At 39.1% G+C, this 21,646-nt stretch overlaps 2 protein-coding genes across 7 annotated transcripts in view; one reads left to right on the top strand and one right to left on the bottom strand.

Annotated features, from left to right (window-relative positions):
* Nucleotides 1-14,684, top strand: part of SEPT11 (septin 11) — a 93,106-nt gene extending 78,422 nt beyond the window's left edge. For 2 of the 6 annotated variants that reach the window (XM_004681196.2, XM_012724097.1), the window contains exons 9-10: nucleotides 500-687; nucleotides 4,078-7,816. In XM_004681196.2, the coding sequence (XP_004681253.1) occupies nucleotides 500-687; nucleotides 4,078-4,093 (204 nt within the window). In that variant the 3' untranslated portion in view covers nucleotides 4,094-7,816. The other 4 variants (XM_012724101.1, XM_012724096.1, XM_012724100.1 and 1 more) reach the window with 4 other exon arrangements.
* The window catches only part of CCNI (cyclin I), a 23,364-nt gene continuing 15,912 nt past the window's right edge, over nucleotides 14,195-21,646 (bottom strand). The window contains exons 6-7 of the mRNA XM_004681197.2: nucleotides 21,206-21,436; nucleotides 14,195-15,780 (exon numbers count right to left, since the gene is read on the bottom strand). Coding sequence (XP_004681254.1) covers nucleotides 15,337-15,780; nucleotides 21,206-21,436 — 675 coding nt within the window. The 3' untranslated portion in view covers nucleotides 14,195-15,336. The remainder of the gene's footprint in view (nucleotides 15,781-21,205; nucleotides 21,437-21,646) is intronic.

Raw genomic sequence — 21,646 nt, 5'->3', positions numbered from 1 at the left:
CCCCACTGCCTCTGGTGAATCCTCTCACCTCCACACCTCTAGTCTGTACCCCAGTTCTTGTATACATAAATAAATCTTTTAAATAAGTAAACTGTTTACTTATTTATTTATTGTTTATTGTTTAGAGAGTGAGAGATGTAGTAGCTGTAAAATGTCTGCGAGTAAATGAATGTTGTGCATTTGAAAAGGACCAGAAGTAAAGGACGACTCTTACTACTAGTAAAGGACAATTTTTAACCCAAAAATTTCTTGTTAAGATCATGGGTAATTGTAATACCATATTCTTTCTACTTTTCCCATTGAGTATGTATTCAGTGCCCAGGGGTCAACAATGTAGGCGTTCCAAATGGCCCCTCCAACATGCTCCAGACTGCGCTTCCCTCCTGTGATCCAAATTCAGGCAGCAATGTGACGCGTGTCTGCTTGTGGACACATCCAGATTACCTCACACCAGGAGGCTTCCCTTCCCTTCACAGCCTGCTCTCATTTGTCTCTACAGCTCCATGAGAAGTTTGACCTCCTAAAGCGGACACACCAAGAAGAGAAGAAGAAAGTGGAAGACAAGAAGAAGGAGCTGGAGGAGGAGGTGAACAATTTCCAGAAGAAGAAAGCAGCAGCACAGTTACTACAGTCCCAGGCCCAGCAGTCTGGGGCGCAGCAAACCAAGAAAGACAAGGATAAGAAAAAGTAAGCAGGTGTCACCCCCACGTCGGGGCCTCTAACAACTTATTCCTCTTGCATGTCTCTACTTGTCCCGTTTGCAGACTGGAAACTGTTGATTTACCACAACGATAAAAGCAAGTATTTTCTCTGCAGTGCAGGAAAGATGATAAAGGTTTATAAGTATTTCTAAAGGGTACACAAACATTAATTTATAAAACTTGACATACGATCAAGCACACAGGACTGGAGAAACCTGTCTTCTCCAGTAGCATCTTCTGCACCACCATTAGGACTGAAAGTGTATTTCTCATCATGATCCTTGGAGACAATCCTCATGACTCCTAAGAAAGAGCATCCTAAAGTTATAATTGTTAAAATTATTTTTCTACTCTGTGTTGTAAGGCGCAATAAGCTAGTCATTGAAAGTCTTGTTCTAAAATGAAAGATTTAGAAGAGCTACTACTAGTGGCCATTATTTTTCCTATAAATTCTGCTGATGATTGTAGTGTGAAAACAGGTTCAGGTGCCATCTGGCTAAGTTATCCTCCCCAGCCCTCAAGCCAAACTTATAACCATACATAAAACACTTTAAACTATGGCCTTGTTCTAATGTGCCAAAGGGTCACATTCCTCTCCCGAGTCCATCGTTTCCTTTGATTGTTCCAGTAGCAGTTGCCTGACCCCTTGAGATTCTCCCAGGATCTGAAGCCCTGTGTTGAATAACCCTCAAGTGCAGTTTTGTGACAGTCACTGCTGACTGCACAGGGGTCAATAGTGGTCATATGACTCCCTGTGAGGGAGTCATGCGTGGCCAACGGAGGGCCCACGGGAGTGGCCTCCTTGGTCTGTCTGACGCGCGTTTCTCTTACTGCAGCTATATGGCAGCTCAGAATGCATTGTCGGCTTCTTGCTCTTCATCCCCCAATGTCAAGGTTTCAGGGGAGAAGTGGGACATCAGTGCAACAACAAAAATGTTGTTGGGTGAGCTGGCAAAGAATTCCATTCTAAAAAAAATAGAATAGATAAGATGGATTCTGTGCCATAGTTAGGCCTGTCATGGGGCCGTGAATGCAGAGCTGGTGTGACAGGATCTGGGGTCGTGCGGACCACCTGAGGGCTCCTGCTGTGCTGAGTGTGCATTCCCCACCCCGGAGAGAGATTGAAACCAGACTTTACAAGCTTTGAGATTTTCAAGCTCTGAGACAGCAGAAAATGACACGTGAGGGAGTGTGAGAGCAGAAAAGTGTCCCTAGTATTAGGAAGGAGACAGTTAGGCAAGGTGTGATTTAAATGGAGCTAGTCTCGACCCCAGTGACCCAGGCCCCAGTTCAGCGATGCTGGAGTATTTTCGAGGGGAACAGTTTCCTAGACTATCAGCCAGACTAAGTAAAAGCTTTATAGCTTTAAAGAACATTGGTAGGTGCTGGTGACGTTTCCCTGGTGGAGGTGCAGAGACTGCAGTGACTTCAAGTGGCCATAAAATGAAAGCCGTTAGCATCATGCCCTTGTTCGTCCAGACAACCCCAAGACAAAAATAGGGGCGTGTTTCCAAGCTCATCACGAGTGAAACAGAAAAAGGTGCTGATTCATAGCTGAGGAAACCCAAAGTCAAGTTTTTCTTACCCTGAAGCACTAATATACAGCAAGGTACATGTTTTGAAACTGAAAGTGTTCATGAAAGACCAGCAATGTTCCAAAGTTGTTTCACGTACACTGGATGTGCCTTTCAGCAATAAGGATTCCAAGAGCTGATCATACTGTGCCTCCATTTTCAAAAGATCATCTAATAAGTCTTCTCAGTGCCGGAAGGTTTTCCTTGTCCTTTTGAACGTTTCAGATTATTTTCTTCCCAACCTTGGGCCTTAGCAATGTATAATGCTTTTCAGGTTTACAGGAAGAGTATATGGATTTAATTTTTGCCTTATTTAAGCTTTTTCATTTATTAATGGAATTGGACTTAATGTGGTGCCAGCAATCACCAGGTTTTGTGCCTGACCCTGGCATGTACATTTTTGTAACTTCTAGGTTCTTACCCTTTTCCACATTCTCCAATGTGAATAGTGAAAGCAGCTGCCATTTGGAGTCCTGAAGTTTGAAAATTAAAAAAAAAAAAATCACTCCTTGCCAGTACCAGTGGAGAGTTTTGGTTAGAGAGGACCACAGAAAGACAGTAATCAGGGTAACCGAGCAGCTTAGAAAATAAATGGGACAGTTTCCTCCTCCTGGAGCAGCAGAGGGGGGTTGGGGGTGGCGTGTGTGCCCCTGAGAGCTGCTTTGTTCTAGGGAGAAAGTAAAGAGGAGATGCTTATTTACTTACCAGCTATGAATCCATCTAAGAGCTTCATTTAGTTTTTCTAATAGCTTTAAATTCTGTTTTTTCCATTCTAATGACACGCTCCCTTTTTTAACATAGGTAAGGCTTTATACTTCTCCTTGACTTAATAGTCGCATGAGAGCATATAACAAACATTTCCTAAGATTACAGACAAAGTAGCACTAACCCTGGCACTGCCATTAGCTGGACCCCACCTCCTGCCAGCTCTGGCCAAGTCACTTCCCCTGCTGTGGCTACACCACAGTGGTGGACTGCCTGTGGGTAAGTTGTTCAGCATATTGTGTTCATCTTTTTGGAAAACTTCACAGCCATCAGCAGACGTTTGCTGGCTAGGATGCATCCATTCCAACAGAGTTTTAAAATCTACTATTTTAAAACTCTACCTGGCATCTGATAACTGCAGTTTACACAATCATCCAGTCATCTTTAAAAACAATTATTTTTATTCTTGCTAAGTAATAAAGTTGCATGTTTGGGACTTGCCTAAAATTGGCCATGCAGTCTTGGATTTGGTGTTGCTTGGTACCTAAAAGAGGGGGAAGCTCCCGGCATTGCTGTAGCTGTGACTATATAATGACCTTTTTTTTTTTCTTCTTCCCACCCAGATTAATAGCATGTCCTCCATCCATGATATTCCAGTCCCCACGTTAGTTGTACAGTGACATTTATTGTATATTTATTCTCTGACTCCTGCAGCTCAGACATGGAAGATGAAGCTCCTATCTCGTGCTGATTTGATCCCCAAATCTGCTAGCTTATGGTTTTATCCTATTTGAGAAAACAAAAATCCAACCGTAACTCCTTCCACAGAACTTGTAGTGGTTTCAAGAAGTCACTTGTGAATTCTAAAGTTCATGCAAATGGAAACTAACCGTGTGTTCTTTAATCCAGTATTAAAATTTTGCTTTTGCTTGTCATATAGAATAGCTTACCTGAATTTTTGATTTTAATTTCTGTCAGTTCCATAATCATTGCATGAGCCTTCACCATCACCAATGCTGGTGCTGGCGCTCCTAATTTTCCTTTCTTTTTTATTTATTATTATTTCTAACTTTTTTGTTTTGTTTTTTAACTTGCAGTGCAAGCTTCACATAAAGCCTGGCAAGCCAAGGATGGTCCCGCATTCACCTGCTTTTGCAGTAATATTGTATCTCTGCCATTTGTGTCCTTTTGTTTTATTTTACTTTTTTACCCTCCCCCAAACACCGATAACTATTAACTCATTTTGCTGGATGTCGTTGAGTTGTGGAAAATGATAGAACCAAGGTGGTAACAGCAAAAGCTATGTGCAGCTTGACTTTGTTTCTGGAAAGTAAATGATTTGCCTTTTATGCCTGTTCACTGTGGCAGCGGGGAAGCATGCCTGTGACTTGTCTGTTGCTTTGAACCAAGGGGAGGAGGGGAAATTACTACATGTACGTCTGACAGGAATCTTCTCACCGCCTCAGCAGCTGAACTGTAAACCTGGGTAGCCATGACAACGACTTGCTTTTCTTGATTGCTCTTCTGCAAGAAGTCACAAGCCTTGAACTTGGGCTCTGTCTCTTGTCCACACCTCCTCACACTGAGGCACTTCTGCAGGTGCAACAGTGGTAGCATCATGGGATGTTTCATATGTGAGTAGATTTTTCATTTTAGTTAGTAAACACTTGGCTAGGCTGTCAGTTCACACTGACCATCCTCTCTTAGAGCTTTAAAAATGTGTCTGAATCTCTGTCTTTCAAATCCTGACCAAGTGGTACTCTAGTGAAAAAACTATGATTATGTTCACTTGGATCATTGTAGTCTTGATCCTCTCACAGAGATCACAATGTTTGGATCACATAATGTTGCTTGGCAGAAGAATCTCCCCCAGTGTTGACAGGCTTTCTACAGCCCACTTACTGCTCATAAGAAACACTCTTTCCTAATTACAATCATTTTGCTCTCAGTGGCCTGAGGGGGCAGTCTCATGACCAACTCCAGGAAATCAGTGATTCTAGTCACATTTTCCATAACCAGAAGAAAAGTTTGAGAAATACTTCAAACAGAAAATTTGTGTATCATCTGCCACACAAATTTGAAGGGGGGCTTGTCAAGTTCAAGTAGAAATGGGAAGGGCTGTAGCACAAACCCATGAGTCAGGAAGGCAGGACTTCAACTTCATACCCTACTTCCTCACATCATCTCTGTTTGCAACTTGGCAATAAAAGAAAAACTAGAATAGCTCGTCTTCCAGATGCAGTGGTCTTGGAGGACTGTGCCTCTCCTTTCCTCTCACCATGGCTATCTCTACCTATTCTTCATGTCTGAGGCCCAGTGCTTAGACAATGAGGATCAGGACTAACTGCCGCGTGGTGCGGTGCAATGACACGGACCACAAGCAGGTTGGTGTGGGAAGGGTGATGCTCTTTTCTGTGCTCTTCCTTTCTGGTGCTCACTCTTCCATCTTCCTGACTTAGCCACCCCTACTAACAAAATCCTTCCAGGCTTTGGGCTGTAGACTCCTTTTTCTTACTTCAAAGAAAAAAAAAAACATATCTCATGTAACCAGTATATTCCCTCTGCATTTCCTCCTGGCCTTTACTAGTCATCCATGAAGTCAATAGGATAGAAGACACTGACCCTCTCCTGACACTCTCACCCTGGTTTTCAAACAATAATCTCTAGTAAACTCAAGGATTTTTTTGTTCTTTCTCTTCATCCTCAACCATACTCTTTAGGGAGAGTCTTTCAAGAATCAATTAAGGCTTAATTAGACACAGTAAGGAGATCAGTTCCAATGAAGCCCAAAGTAAGCATGGTTAGAAATTGCAAACTAGAAGCAGCAATGGTAGCTTAGAGACAGTTTAGGATCTGCTGGTCCAATGTTTCTGTTTTTGCTTTTTTTTTTTTTTTTTAATGATGTTAAAAGCCTGCAGCTCACTGTGGATCGGCCAGGTAGTGGCATGCTGCTGGTTCAGCCCGGCTGGGTTTGCTCATACCCTGTGCAGCGGGAGAGCGCTTGAGAGCTTGTGTGATGTGCTTGTTCCAACCACTGCTTACGTGAGCATTTTTTGTGCCTTATAACAAAACATATACTTTTAATTTCTAAAAACACATTCCTAAAATTAACATTTTAGATGCATCACTAAAACATTTTGAAAGTGAATCGAGCGGTGAAAGACATCCAACTGACTTTTTGATTCCAAGATTACTGATTGGATTGATTTTCCCATTCCATTTTCATAGGAAACCATGATATGGAGAGTCAGGGAATAAAAAGTCAAAGAAACATATGGAAGGTTTTTTTCCTTAATGTGTGCTTCTGAACATTTTTCTACCACTGCTCCCTAGCCCTGTTTTGTTTGTTATTGCTGCTTTTCTCTTTTCTTTCTGTATCTATGCCTTTTTTCACAGTAGTCCTTGGCTCTGCACGGAATAAGTGATATCCTCAAATCTAATTGGATGTGCTTTCGCCTTTGCATGTAAGTATGAGAGTAAAAGAACTTTAAGACCTTTTTGATTTTTTTTAAATTAGAGAAACAAGTGAGATAATATTTGTTAAAAATATATTTAAAATGGCCACATTATTTTTTTTTACAAGAAAGAAACAGATTCAGCTTTTCCCTGTTATCAACATAGAAATCAGAAATTGCCGAATCCTGATCTGTTTTTACACAGCATCATCAATATAGCAGGGGGTCCCGAAACTTACCTTCCAATGAGGAAGTCAACAGCAAAGTTTATGTCAGACCATCTTTATGACCGCTGACACTGGTGATGTTGATTTTAATAGTCTTCGTTTCTCCCTCCTGCTAACTACTGCTGGCAGTGAGCACCTTGTTTGTTTTTTCCCCCCAAATAGCCCATCTGGCTTCTCCTCACATCTTTTATTCAACCATTCACCACCTTTTTTTTCTTCTGAAATTTAGATACCAACAATAGTTTATGTCCAGCAGGATGTGAAGAAAAAGCACTTATGAGAATTTATTGATAGTTCAGAGACTGTCTCCCAGCTTACTCTCTTTATTAATCTGCCAAGGTTTTGACCAGAAAGGGCATCTCAACCAGGGGGATATTTAGCAGAGCTCTGGGCACAGATTACTTATCTTCCTTTTCTACTTTGTAATCTCACCAGCAATAACACTTATTCTTCATCTTGTGCAACTCAACTGAACAGACTTGGTTTCTTCACTTTCTTGATCTAGCCATGTATTTTGCATACAAAATGGTTGAGGCAGGTGTTTCAGCTGTCACCAACCCGTTATACTGTCTCTGTGTGGTCCCACCAAAACCGTCCATTCAGACCTCTTTGCTTTGCCATTTACCAGTGTCTGAAATTGTCAAGTCTCAGCTTCCAGAATTCTTGGTTCCATTGACAGGACACATGTGTGATGACTCTTCAATAGAAATTTTCACCTACAAAGTTTAGATTGTATGTAGGTAATGAAGGAAATTTTTTCAATAAACTGAAAATCAAGCTGTGAACAGCATTAGAACTTTGTCTATTTCTTAATTTTAAAATATGCTGATATGCCTTAAACTGTAGTTATAGTTCATTGTCATTTTGCTGTTTGAAAATAACCAATGTGTTTCTAAAACTGTTGTGTAATCTACTTTCAGTGTGAAAGCAGAATTGTCATATATGTAAGTTGCATGTTAGACACTTGTCTTTAAAAACGGAAATAATTGTATTGATGTGAACATAACATTTTTCCAAGTATGAAAGTAATCATGTAGCAAACAAACATGCTCAGCAATTTGGTGTCTGTTAAGGTAGGAGAGTGGTAAACAGGTAACCTGCATATATCACTAGTGCCAAAACATAAAGTGGGGGAAAATATATTTTTACCCAAACATTGTGTGCCCTTTTGTGAATTCTTTTTAGTCACTGCTTGATTTGCCTCTGAACACATGCTTAATAGTTTGGATAAAAGAAACAGGGATAAAAGAGCCTCATGCTTTTCAGCATTGTCTGGTGAACTTCAAATGCTGCATCTTTGCAGCACCAGCTTCTCCAAGACCCTTGCCCTGTGGACCCCTGTATTTTGTATACCTTCTCTGCCATCCATTCTTCCCTCAGCACCCCTGCCCTTTTACTTGGGAAGAATTCCCTGGCAGCCCCTGCTTAGACCAGCCAAGGCATCATCCTCTTTTTGGCCTCTGATGCCACAGCTGCTGCTGCTGCTCCGGCTCCCACGCCTGCGCCCGCTCCTGCCCCCTGGGCTGCTCCCGGAAGCCGTCCTTTAACTGACATGCTGCTGTTCTTTCACAGTTGGTTAGAGAGGAGACCTTGACCCTCCCCTTTAAGCCTTTGAGAATCACGTTTGAATCTGAACCTTTCTTTTTTCTCTTCTGTAGCTTCTTCTTTATGTAACCATCCTGTTGACAAGCCCTACTCTCTCCTAATGGACATAGCGCATTAGAAGAGCAGGAGCTGTCTGTTCACACGTGTTGGGGAAGAGTTACCTCATTTCCACCATCGCCTCCTTTTCTTTTAAAGTCTGGGCCAAATACTGCACTGCTGTTTGTATTTGTCGATGTCTGTTTACAAACCGCTGCTCACAGTGGTTACTAAAGTGACTATCACTACCCAAAAGAGTAATGCTTACTATACCAAGGAAATTGAGTGAAACAGCACCTGGGCCAGGACCCAAGGTAGCCATGCGTCCCTGGGATCTTCTTGCATAACTGTCATGTTCTTGAAGCTGCTGATCCAAGTATTCACGGACTGAAGACAGTGTGTGCCCTGATCTGAGGTGACCAGCACCTCCACGGTTCGCAAACTTGATCTCATGTTAACTCCAGACTTCTCTGTCCCATGAGTGACATTCTGAACCGCCCCATTGGGAACCCTCAACCATCAATCAGGTCATGAGATGTGGGCAACGTCTTCTTCCTTTTGTTAGTTTTATGGGTTGCTTTGGAATTTTTGGTTTTGTTTTTCCTTAGTATTTGATATTGCATGAACAGAGATGGCTACACTTTTTTTTTTTTAATTTGGAGTATTCTATTGATACAATGTTTTTATTTTTCAGCTGACCATCTGCCTCTTGAGAGAGAGAAGTGGGCATCCTTCCTTTAAATTCAGGAACCATTGTTGTTTTGACTCTTTTTCTGTTACCTGCATCCCTCTATACAAGTTGTTTTCGGAAAAAAAAAAAATTTCAGTTAGCCAGTTGTTTTATGTATTGGTTATTCAAATTTAGTTTTGGTATCAAACTTAATGCCAGTGGTAAGTTCAAGAAGAAATTTAAGCAAGCCTTATGTTACAGAAATCTGTCTAAGATGCTTTCCTCATCACATATAAAACAGAAAACCCTTTGCTATCACTGTGGGTTCACAGCAAGTCTTAGTTATGCTTAAAATGTACCGTTGTTGGGTGGATGACTTTTCTGCCTTTGGAACTCAGTTTATACTTAAAGAAACTTTAAAATAACTTTTGGACCCACCCCTGATTATTATTGTAAAACTCTGCATTTTACCTTGTATTCAGGGTTTTTGTGTGTCCTGGACCACAGGAAACCCCAAACAAGTATTTATTTTCTCCCAGACAACAGTGTCCTGAACAGTGTTTCTGATCCACATTGTCTTCCAAGTTATCGGGTGGCATTCTCCGTTGTCTACAAAACCTGCTGGAAATCACGTAAAATACACCCATGTACACACACGCACACAGCTGCCAGGGAATCAGTAATTCTAATGCTGGCTAAGCACCTCTCGGGGTCACTTTTAGAGTATGAACATGCATACTTGTGATTTCATACTTTTATTTCAATACTTCTCACAAGTCTCTGCTTATTTCCACCTTGTCACAGTAAGCAGATTATAAGAATATTGCTGATGGCATGTGCTGAATTTGTCAGGAACCTTAGGAATGTTCCTCCTCTATTGGGAAGGTGAAATGACATAACCAGGGTCCCTGCTGGCTGATTGACTTGAGTCTTCAGGAAGAGGTTAGAGCAATTCAGTGAGCTTGCTGGCAGGAGCTTTCTTAACTTAGACGCTACTAGTAAATTATCAGATTCATCTGAGCTATTAAGCAATCCAGGTGTGCCCAAGAGCCATCCCTTCCCATCTACATGAATCCATAGGTAGAAAGCTGCTAGTGGCAAGTGGGTACCAACTCCATAAAGGATGCCAGAGCATGACATACCATTTTTGTCCGTTAAATGCCAGCATCCTGACACCATTGTCATCACTAAGTACAATAAAGCGCTTAGCCTTATACTCTTTATCATACTTAAAATATGGCCACCACCTTCACAATAGTGGTCTATATCAACGTTAAAGACCTTGTTATTTATTTTAAAAGTAAGTTCTGCTTAAGTTTGTAAAGATATTTGGGGTGCAATATTTAAAGATCAAATTAGTTTTTTTTTTTTTTAAGAGGGAAATGTGTTCTCTATTATTGCTAGCCCCTTTTTGTCCTTTTTAGTTCTCAAGTTAGAGGAAGTTACTATAGCAATCATCATATCGGAGGGCATGGGAAGGAAGTTTGCTCCCATCAGATACTAGGGAAGCAGGCCACAGACACTCCTTGTTATGTATATGCTGTCTCTCCACTGATTGGCTTTTTACATCAGGTGTTTGTTTCCTTTGCTCAAATGTGAATAAAACTGGTAGGTTCTTAGGTTCTGACTGACCAGCTAAGAGATACAAAACCATCCTAGGAGTAAGTATCCATAATTATTTACTTTCCCAAACCCCACTGAAAAAAAAAAAAAGGGAAGAATTGAACCATACCATTTCAACCTATTTCCACTTTGTAACAATCTTTTTATTATTTTTTTAAAAATATTACTTGACTTTAGATACAGCTCAGCCTTTTTGCTCTGTGTAGTCCAAACATAACACATCATAGGAGAGAGCTGATCTTAACCAGTATGCACTGAGTGGGCCAGATAAAATTAGGTCATCTTCCAAACCTAGTAATTTAAATTTTTCTACCCATTAACTGTACCTAGCAAGTGAAATTTCCTTATTTTAATTGTTTTTGCTTGTGATTGGCCCAGATTAGGGTGAACAATTTTGGCCCTCCGAAGCCAACCAGAGATTCCACTGTGTTTACATGACATTTCTACACAAATCTTTTGGTTTGCAGATGACTATCATCTTCCCACCCTGGAGACTGACAGTAATAGCGTGGTTCACTTTGAAGCTCCTTGTACTGGAATTCTCAAGACCATGGTATTTAGTACTGTGACTGATACCATCTGGTTTTCATCAGTCTCTAGTGAACAACTGGCATCTCCAGGGCTGGTCAAGAGATTGAATGTGTTACTTTGAAAAGACTTAATTGTAAACCTAAGTATCCATGCCCTCCCTCTCCCACCTTCCTGTTTTACTCCTAAGTAGTATATAAATGAGATCTGTATCATGTGAAGCACAAAGGAAATTTCACATCTGCTTCAAATCAGTTACTTTCCATGCTGTCTATTGACTGGCCCTTCAGTCCCCTGTGGAAACTTTCAATGTTACAGCACCTAGATTCGAGGCTGCAGAGACTATAACCAAATTGGCCCCATTTTTCATATCGTACCCCCTTTCCAGACCTATGTTAGATACTGGAAATAGAGTAGTCATACTCTATGAGTTGCACCTGTCACTGTACAGCTTATAAGCATAGCAGACTTTTGGAGTAAGAGGTAAGTCCTTCCTATGCTAAGTTGCAAAAGAAATTGTATTATTAAAACAGTACCCTAGCCCATCGGGACCAGCTGCCTTTCAGTGGTTGGATGCTTAAAGGTGCCCATCATTCTGGAGTGACCTAATGAAATTAACTGTTTCTGAGAAGTTAGTTCACTGGGCCTAGGGTTTTTTTTCTATTTACCTAATTTCTAACACAATTGTGTTTCTAACACAATTCTGGCACTGTCTGATCCGGACAGTTTGTGCTTTTAAGAGTAAAAGGGAATAGTTCTCATTTCATTCTTAACCCAGAAGTACCTAGAACGAAACTAGTGAGCTTTCCTCAAATTCACCTGGTCAGACATGCTCCATCAGACACACTTAATAGTTGAAAGCTTTCAACTTCAATTCCTTGAAGTTGCCAATTCTACATGAACTTGCACTTCATTTTGTTGTCCTGATGATTAGCTGACTCCAACTCAAGGGAGCAAGACTTTGGGGCTTGGCTATTTTCAAGTCTTGTGTTTCTATATTTTGCAGAACCAGGCAACTCAAAATTTTGATTTGCATAATTGGTTCTAGGTTGTTCTTAGTCTGAAGCACATCCAGGCACACCTGCCTCACACCCTGGCAGATCTAGCATCTTTTCCTTGTCCTGCTTGCACAGATCTCCTGTGTCTTTAAGTGATAGAAACTTGCAGTTGCAAATGTTTTGACTCCTGTTAGACCATTCATTTCCACCTGGTAAGCCCAAGCAATTCTTTTCCTACAAGCACCATCTAGTGGCCAAAGCTGAAATAAAGGGCAGAGGAGACATTTCCTGTTGGCTAATTTGAAGGGTTTGGGCAGCTTTAGAAATAGCAATTATATGTTAGACAAAACTTCACAGCCAGTAAAGATTTGAGCGGAGTTCAAAGTTAAACCCTGTTAAAAATTCTTCTCTATAGCACTGGACAACTCTAATCTTCAGTTCGCTAATGTAGAGATGCTTATCTTCCCTGATGGTGGTGAGAATAGCGTATCTACATTTACCAGTTAAAAATGTCCTTAAAGCACACGCTCCCTGCCATCTTGGCTGGGTATCAGCAGCTGATCTCATTTTCTAAAATGAAAGGTAACTGCTGCTTTGGGCAGTATTGCTCAAACAACTTTGTTGCAGTAATTTCAGGATGTGTTAAATTACAGCACGTGTATACATAGAGTTCAGAGTGCGCATGTTAAGTGGTTCCAACACAGGAGACAAATACTTCATGGCGAGTAAGCACCAATTAATTCAGCAGTGCAGACTGATTCTCATCAATTGCAGCGAAGAGCCACCTAGCCACTTTCAAGAATGTCAGAACAGTTTGGACAAATCTGCTTTATCTTTATTGGCATTTGGAAGCCCTTTCGTTCTCACTAATGACATCTGTAGTAAACACTGCTTTTTAAAGTTAACCAACTTCGTACCAATCTTGCTGTGATTTTCACATCTCCCAGCCTGATGAAGAGCTAGAGCGTGAACTTTGACTTTTCTGTTGAACGGGAGGTGACTTTCCCCCAGTGTTCCCTTGCCTTCAGAGGCACTTCCCTTGGGTGTACCAACTAAGGTCCATAAAGTCAATTATGCGAATCTTGGAAGTGGTTGTTATGTCAAGATTTGAGACAAGTGAGGCTGAGAAAATAGGTTCAGTAGAACAGGATCTATTTTAACACATCCTTGATGAAGTGCTATGCTATTTAAGAGTATTGTGCTTTTGCTGTTAATCCTTGAGTTCAGCTCCACAGAAACAAGGTTCTCTAAGACTAGGGTAGCTCAGCTTTTTGGGACAGGTGCAGGGAGATATAAATAGGTGTTCATGAGGGTTTGGTCTCTGGGTTAAGTAAGCTTTGAAGCATGAGAGCTAGCCACCAAACAATCCCAATTTGTCTCCCAGGAAAACAAAGCTGTTCCAAACAAACTGACCAGAGATTTTTGCTAAAGATTAGAAAAACCTCAAGATTACATTATTAAATTCTTACTGTCCTTTAACTTCTATTTTGAAACTACTGAACTGCAAATGAAATACTCTGATACTCATTTTTATCACTTTTTCTCATAAAAATGTTCATCTTTTGGTGGAGAGGATGATAGCCACTTATTTTATGGAAATTACAAGTATAGATGATTAGGATATATACAACTTTGTGTTTACAAAGTCAATCTCTCTCTTTGCCTCCAAGACAGTTCATTCTTTTTTTCTCCCTCCTACTCCCTTGTATTTTCATGTGGGTAAAAAGGTTTCCCTTTAATAGGTGGGTAGCCAATTCCACAAGAAAATTATTAACCCAAGAATATTCAGCTAAACTAAATTAGTAAGCTCAAATGACACATTATGTAAATATGGAGTCTTCTGCCCTCACAATTCCATGAAAATGAGAAATGTTTGGAAGGACCAGAATCACCAGTGAAAAAATAATGTAAGGGGTTAAGTACTACATTTCCTTGGCCACATTTAAATTCTCTTCATGTTCCTTTTCTGCAAGCATATGCTTAGCATTTTTTTGTTTTGTTTTCTGTAATAAAATGGCTCCTAAGCCATCAGGAATTTGTATATCTTAACAAGCAGAAAAATGAGACAAAGATCAAGGACAACTTTTTATTGCTACCAGAGGCTTTTTTTTTTTTATCATCAGTACATGGTTCTGACTGCAGTGCCTTCTTCAGACTGTACAAGGAGCTCAGGGTCCAGAAGTTATTAAAAGAAATATAGGTAGGCTGGGAAAGCAGGAGAAATAATTTTTACCAAGGAAATTCTAATAGTTTAACATAAAACTGGGGTACTGAATTCAGTTATTACACATTATAGACCCAAATCATGGAGTTGCCCCACTTTCTGGACAGTTTTCTCCTATTGATTATGAATGAGTGAAAACTGACCAGTCCCCAAAAATAAAACAAAAAACTAATTTTAGTTGTTACATATTTCTTTGGTGAGCACCTGGATATATTAACTTTATCACAAATTTTTTTATAAAAATGTCAAAGATGTTTTCAACAAATCTAAGAGTCTTAATCACATGCCGCTTTTAAGCTTTAAGATAAACAAAAATACAATTTTGTTCCCAAACTCTAGAAACAAATGAAACAAAAATCAACATGGTTGTGAGTTATTTTTCTATTTACCACCTCTGATTTCTATGGGGCAATTTCAAAATACCTTTTTCTTTTAAGGTAATTTGAATCATGGTTTAAACATGGTTGTCACACTGAAGTAATTTGCTCACTAAATTGCTAAAAAAAAATTTGAGAGTTTCCTAATCAGTGGAAGTCAGGCTACTGTATATATTATAGATCAACATGCATAAAATTCATTAAGTTTTCAATGAAGCAAGCAAAAGCAAGAGGAAAATTAAGTCGGGACACTGGGGAACGGGGTCTTGCTAGCTATGAACTTTGGAGTTTTTTTTTTTTAAAACACTGAATTTTTGACACGGGCAATCTACATTACATTTTAGCAGCGAAAAGGGTAGAAGTGACAAATACTACAAATAAATTTTAAACAATTTTCAGATCTTTTAAGTTTTACACTTTTTTTGGTCTTTTAAGTGCTTAAATAATGTTGAATTATAATTAGCCACACAAGTAAAGGATTGGTTTTTTTTTTTTCTGGCTCACTTCACATTCACCTGATAGGGTTTATGTACCTAGTTTACAGCCTTTTCTGGTCCTCCACATTCCCATTTCCAGAGTAGTCTACCTTTGTACTGGAGGGTGACACTTAAAGCTACATGACCGAAACAGGCTGCAAAGGTGGGCAAGGGGAAGCATGTCCCTCTTGCCTTGATATATCAGTGCCACACACAGAACCCACACTTTCTGAAGCACTGTCTTCATTATAGAGCCGTTTGATTCCATCATAGAAGTCATCCACTTCCATTTCCTCTACTTTGCGTTTAGCAGAGGTATGTTTATATCCACTGGTAGCTGGGAAATGATGGTAGAAGGCTGCTGTACCTCTGACTGGCTTTTCTGGCTTGCTGTTGTCCTTGGAGAAGTCTGGGCCTGGGACAGAGGAGTGATGTAATCTGAACACTCCTCTGTCACAGGTCACCAGGGTGTGCTTGAGGGGACGGTAGACATAAACGGAATTTAGAGGCAGGGAAGACTGCAGAGTAGAAAGATGATGTGCCACAAGCTCCCGACAGTGGATCAACTGGGAGCTATCCATCTGGGGGAGGGAAGAGAAAATACAAAGTTGATTAATTAGCATAGGCTGCTTTGTCATCTTTGCCAGTTAATTTTTTTCTCTGTGCCCCTGTCCCTCCCTTTTCTCTCCCCACATATCCTACCTAAAACTCTATCTAGCCTACTCTCTTTATGTTAGGAATTATGGCTGCATCAATACTTGTAATTTAATAAGACTCTTTGGAACTTGAATTCTGCGTTTGCAATTAAGTACTGCCTATATTCATAAAAGCAGACTCTTGTTCACTACTCTATATTGAGCATTTGCTTTGTTTAGTCCATTCTCCCCATTTAGAAGGCCCTTCACTGCACTCTCTCTGCCTCTTCTAATCTCTTAATACAAAACTTTATTAAACATTTAAGAAGCCAGGGCATGGAAAAACTTAAATGAGGTTTAGGGAAGTCTGTCTGACTAGAATTTTTTTTAAATAAATATTTAAATTGTCTTACCAGTAAATGAGCACTTTTGACAAGTTGTTTTTGTAGAAAATAGCAGATTTGACAACTAGATAGAAATGCTTAATTTGGAGGCTTTTCTGATTATATACTCTACGGGACATCAGGTATCAATCCTGTGTAAGTCGCTTTTGATTCTCCCCTGCCTCCTACACACCCTAATTACAGGGTCATTTCTCTATCAACCTTACAATACTGTGCACGAATAATCCACCTAGCCTCTCCTTTTCAGACTACAAGATCCCACTGTATTATTCATTTTTATTCCCTATGATAGTAGCACAGTAATTAAAGCCTTCAAAAATCTTACCTGTATTATAGGTAAGAACCTATTTAGTCCATCTGCCCTACTTTCCCTGTAATTAGCTCTAGTCAAAATTCCTCCAGCAATATATATTTTTCTTTTATTCTGATTTCACCTCAGTGCCTATCAGAAGTAAGCTAGTTCAACACTTAGTGTTCTATCATCAAGGCTCTCCACAATCTGACCCCAAACTTCCTTTCCAGCCTTATTTCCTGCAAATATCTTGTCCTTGCTCACCCTGTTTTTACTTATTCAAATGGTAGTCTGGGTACCAGCTACCACCTCCAGTAAGTCTACCTTTACTATTTAACTATCAGGGATCACTTTCCAGTCTTGTGTATTTTATAAACCAAATCTTATTCACCCCTATATAACCTACAACATAAAGTAATGGCTATTTGCAATACTAGAGAAAAAATAACCTGTTCAAGAATGTATTTGTTCACAAAATTTTTAGCTTTAAATATATTTGTTACCTGTTACCCAGTAGAAGTATCAGTAAAGACAAACATGAAAGGCTGCTACTTACCATGTACTACCAATGTAAAAATGCCTCAAACAGAAGCAATACATGAAAATGATATTTTTAATACTTACTATTTTGTTCACTGATTTGTTTCTAGTTTTAAAGATACTAGATAGTACTCTATGGGTAAGATACTCTTAATATTAGAATTTCTTTCCCTTCCTTAAAATAAAAAACTCACATAATACTTAAGACAGTCCTCAACTATCGAGCTCACAGCTGTGTTAAGAGTTTATCATATGCCTCAGGGATGTAGAAATGAACCAAGCTGAAAACAGAATAAAGCAGGGAAGTTCTTTAAGGCAACTACTACCCTAGCCAATACTTCAAGAAATCTAAAAAGAGGTAACAGAAATCAAAGACAAACTGGGAATAACAAGAAAAGCCATAGTGTAAAAATTACTTCTGAAAACTATCTAGTTTAAGGAACTATTCTTCAGCTAATGAATGATACTCAGTGGCCCAGAAAAGTAAGAGTACTGACAAAAATTCTAATGCCTTCACCACTGGGTATAACATAGCAGAATCTTGAGGAGGGGAAATGAACAGGTGATTTCAGATTGTTACTGTAATCTCTCTGTGTGAGCAAATCAAGTTAACAGAAAGTTGTATTTTAGAAGTGAGAACTATTAAAAATGACAGAGCTAGAGAAAATAATGGAGATCATTCAAATCAATACCATCTCTATGAACTATACTTCCATCCAAGTCCTTTGTCCAAAATAAATTCCTTCTAATCTACTACAACATGAATTGTTGTAAGAAAACGAAGTAACTTGACCTTTATTGAGATTCAATGGAAGAAACAAAGCAAACATATATTGGAACTATCACAACTTTTGACAGAAGTCCTCCAATGCAAACTGTTAAAACTAAAAAAAATAAAAGGACATAAAATGAACTCATTCTAGATGCAAGGTGTCAAGAGGACATCTGTTATGTTCTATGACAATATTCCCAAATTTTAGTATGGTAGTCATTTCTAGGTTTGTCTTTCTAGAAAAAAAGGTGGGGCAAATAGCATGTTTGTGAGGCAGACATTCAAACAGATTACCAATGGGAAAGTAAGGCAGAATAATATGAAATAAGCAGACCTAGATTTGGTGGGCAGCATGAAGCACTGAAATATCAACTGCAATAGTCAGACCTTGGTTGTCTTCAAGAACTGAAAGACTTTGGTGGGGAGCATTTGCTTCCTGAACTCCCTTATCTAATTTTAAACACTAGAGGGAACATCTTTACTGCCTGATTAGGGACTAGGGAAACCACCACACTAGTCTGGGTATAGAATCCTGATATTATCAAGGTGAGTGACATTAGTAGGGAAGAAGACTTGAGGACAGCTACAGAAATAGTGATGAGAGAAGGGGTAAGTAAACAAATAGTGTAGCTATTCCAGAACAGTGACCGGTAGCATGAGAGCTAAGGAGGCAGTAAAGAGGGGCTAGGCAGGTCAGAAGGAAGTTTGCCTTCAAACCATGAACACTTGTTATACCTTGTCTCAAGTCCAGAAAGAACACAGGCAGAGCTTGTGACAGTGGGCCACCACAGCACCAGATGTCTGTGACAGACCACTGGCAGTCTTCTCCAACCAAGACCCTAGGCATGATTGCACAAATCTTGTGCAAAAATTCTCTAAACTAAAACCAGAAACCCAGGAGAAATATTTGATATTACTATGGCCTTGTCATAGTTGTCATTACAAATACATCAGACCTAGTATTCCTACCTCAACACAGGTGAATTTAGCAAAGACAGAACAGAGTCTATTGAAGGATGAGGACCCCCTTAGGTCTGGATCATAAGGACTGGTTACCAGTTTCAGTTTATTTTTGGAAACTATGACCAAATTCCAAAGTCTTTAACATTTTGTGACCTTGTTTCCAGCTATCTTTCCCCTAACAACTTAAATAATATACACTGGGTAAAGACATTAAAACAAAACAAAATACTATGTCCCCAATGCCTAGATCACAGATTCCTCTATAAATGTAGAATGTATCTACATACATACAGAAAATGGAGCAGTGGTTTTAGAACTATATACAAACAGCTTGTGGAACATCAGAGTGGCACTCTGAACCCAACATATTACAAAGTAATATTTTTCAATTTTGTATTTTGGGAGTATGTAAGTGTACAAGATTTTGTTACAGGAAAGGGTCCGGTTCTTAAAACAAAAAACAAAATCTGAAAACAATGCACTAGTATCTTTATGGTCTATGTAGTTTAGGAAAGACACTGGCTGAGTCTTCTTCACTACTAAGTTGTCCTATCTATCTGGCTAAAAAGCTCCAGGTTCCCTGGATCACAGTTATAAAATCTGGGTTAGAGCTATAAAACACAGGGGTTAATAAACACAATGATTTCTAAGAATCCTTCAAATTCTAAGTTTATAATGTTAACTTCAGTACAGAGGGAAACAAAGTTTCAGTGAACACTTTCTAGCATCAGAGGACTTACAAAAAAGAATAAGCAAATTCTCCAGTATTCTTAAAAAAACAGCTTCAAAGCTACAGAATATACATGTTATTTACAGCATTTTTATTATTTATGCTTAAAAGTCTGTGCTTTCTCTATGACTGTAACAATGTAAAGGGCAACTCTGTGAACTTGGGAATAGGCAGAGACCAAGCTAGGAAGAATGAAGAGATGCCATTTGTTCTAATAATAATTTAAAAAGTTATAGTAATACCCTATTAGTATTCCTTTTCCATAGTTTAATGTGAATGAGTAATATCTGACTTCACTTTCCAGTACTCTGGGTAAGCAAGCAAAAAAAAATTTTCTGTGCTGCACTTTTTCACTTCAATGGTGGTTTATGACAGCTTCTAAAAATTCTCACTAAATAACTATCTCCTAGGATTTATTTTCATTATATTTCAATGGAAAGAACTGCTTCTCTATTATTTCAATCTAAGATGTCCTATTAAAAGAACATATCTCCCTTGTAAAGGATAAACAATCTGCGTTATACTACACATTATGCGCCAGGGGTGTAGAACAAGCAGAGTCACACCAAAAACAGGAAGAAAAGAGCAAAGACAGATGGCTAATACACTGCTAATATACTGCTCTGATCATCACTGTTTTAATGAAAAGACTCAGTCCTCCTATGCTTACAAACTGAAATTCTTAAGAGCTGAAAAGCAGTATATGTCTGGTAATTTTAACGACTCACATCTCTAAGATCATCAGTTACAATTATCTTAACAAAAACACCAAATTCCAGCCTTACTCTTATTTTTCTTTTAGAGTATTTTATGTTTTATTCAATGTTGTAGTTCTTTGTTAAAAGGATTTTTTTTATGTTATATTTTTAAGATCAGAATTTGTTTTCTCTCCATCAAATACAATAAAACAAGTCAGAATAACTAGCATTAAATAACAATAGGGATTTAAAGAGTTGGTAGGTTCTTGAGTCTTTTATCAACTCAGGTGGCAGAGTAGTTTACAGCAGATCTAAACCTGTAAGATATCTGATGATGTGTCCAGAATAAGGATTCTCTTTAAGTAATTGCTGACATACAGTACCATCACTACGTTTCCATTTTAATGGGAATTTTCTCCATGAAACACTCACACTTTATATAGCTGGTTAATAATACTGACTAATATTGTAAGTTATCTTAGGCAATAATAGCAGGACAAAATCTCTTTCAGAAACATAGCTTCTATTTGCTAAACATTGGCACAAATACTTCACTTTCCAGCCAACAATAAATTGTATGCTTGTCTAAAAAGCACCTTTTCCATCTAAATTTCATAGCCATCTGGTAATGTACCCCTAGTTAAAAGATAAACTTAAAATTGACACTATTGGACCCTCTCTTGTGGCACAGAGGTTAAAGTCTCAGCACTATCAAACTATCACCAGCCACTGTGGCATGAGTTCAATCCCGAGCCAGCGAGTTAAATAACACACATGGCACAGCGGACCTCTCCTGTCTTGCCCACTATCCCCATCAGCAGTGTATTTCAGCAGATCCACCTATTCTGCTCTCCACTGTCTCTGATGACTCTTCTCACACACACACACATACACTGCCCCCCCTCCTCAGTCTACCCTACACCCAATTCTTAAATTTAAAAAAATGAACACTATTTAATTATAGACACTTACCTGTGCTTTCTGAAGCAATTCAATCGTCAGAGGAAGCCAATCAGGAATGAGTTTCTCCATTTCCAAACTGACCATGGCCAGAGCAAGCATGGATCCTTTGAACTGCAGAAGTTGGTTGCAGGCCATACAGTGAAGAAGTTGCTTGGTAAGGACTGCCAAATGCTGAGATGGGCTCAATTTGGGCAAACTGAAAAGTAACTGGGGTCTAGTTGAAACTGCAATGGCATGGAACTATAAAATAAGAAGAATATTATTCTACTTTTCTTAAATGTTAAAGGTAAATTATGTATAGAAACTGACAGAATCTTAGGTATTACTCAATTTCTAAGTCTGAAAATTTAGCTTCAGTAATTTTTACATACATTCTAATTTCTAATCTTCTTTGGCTAATTTCAACAATTTCCATTTCCTAAAAATCAACAAAACTAATGAATGGGAAAT

The sequence above is a fragment of the Condylura cristata genome, unplaced genomic scaffold (assembly GCF_000260355.1).
Source record: "Condylura cristata isolate star-nosed mole 26May11 unplaced genomic scaffold, ConCri1.0 scaffold00012, whole genome shotgun sequence".
In the NCBI taxonomy this organism is placed as follows: Eukaryota; Metazoa; Chordata; class Mammalia; order Eulipotyphla; family Talpidae; genus Condylura; species Condylura cristata.
This window is presented reverse-complemented; position numbering and strand designations above follow the sequence as displayed.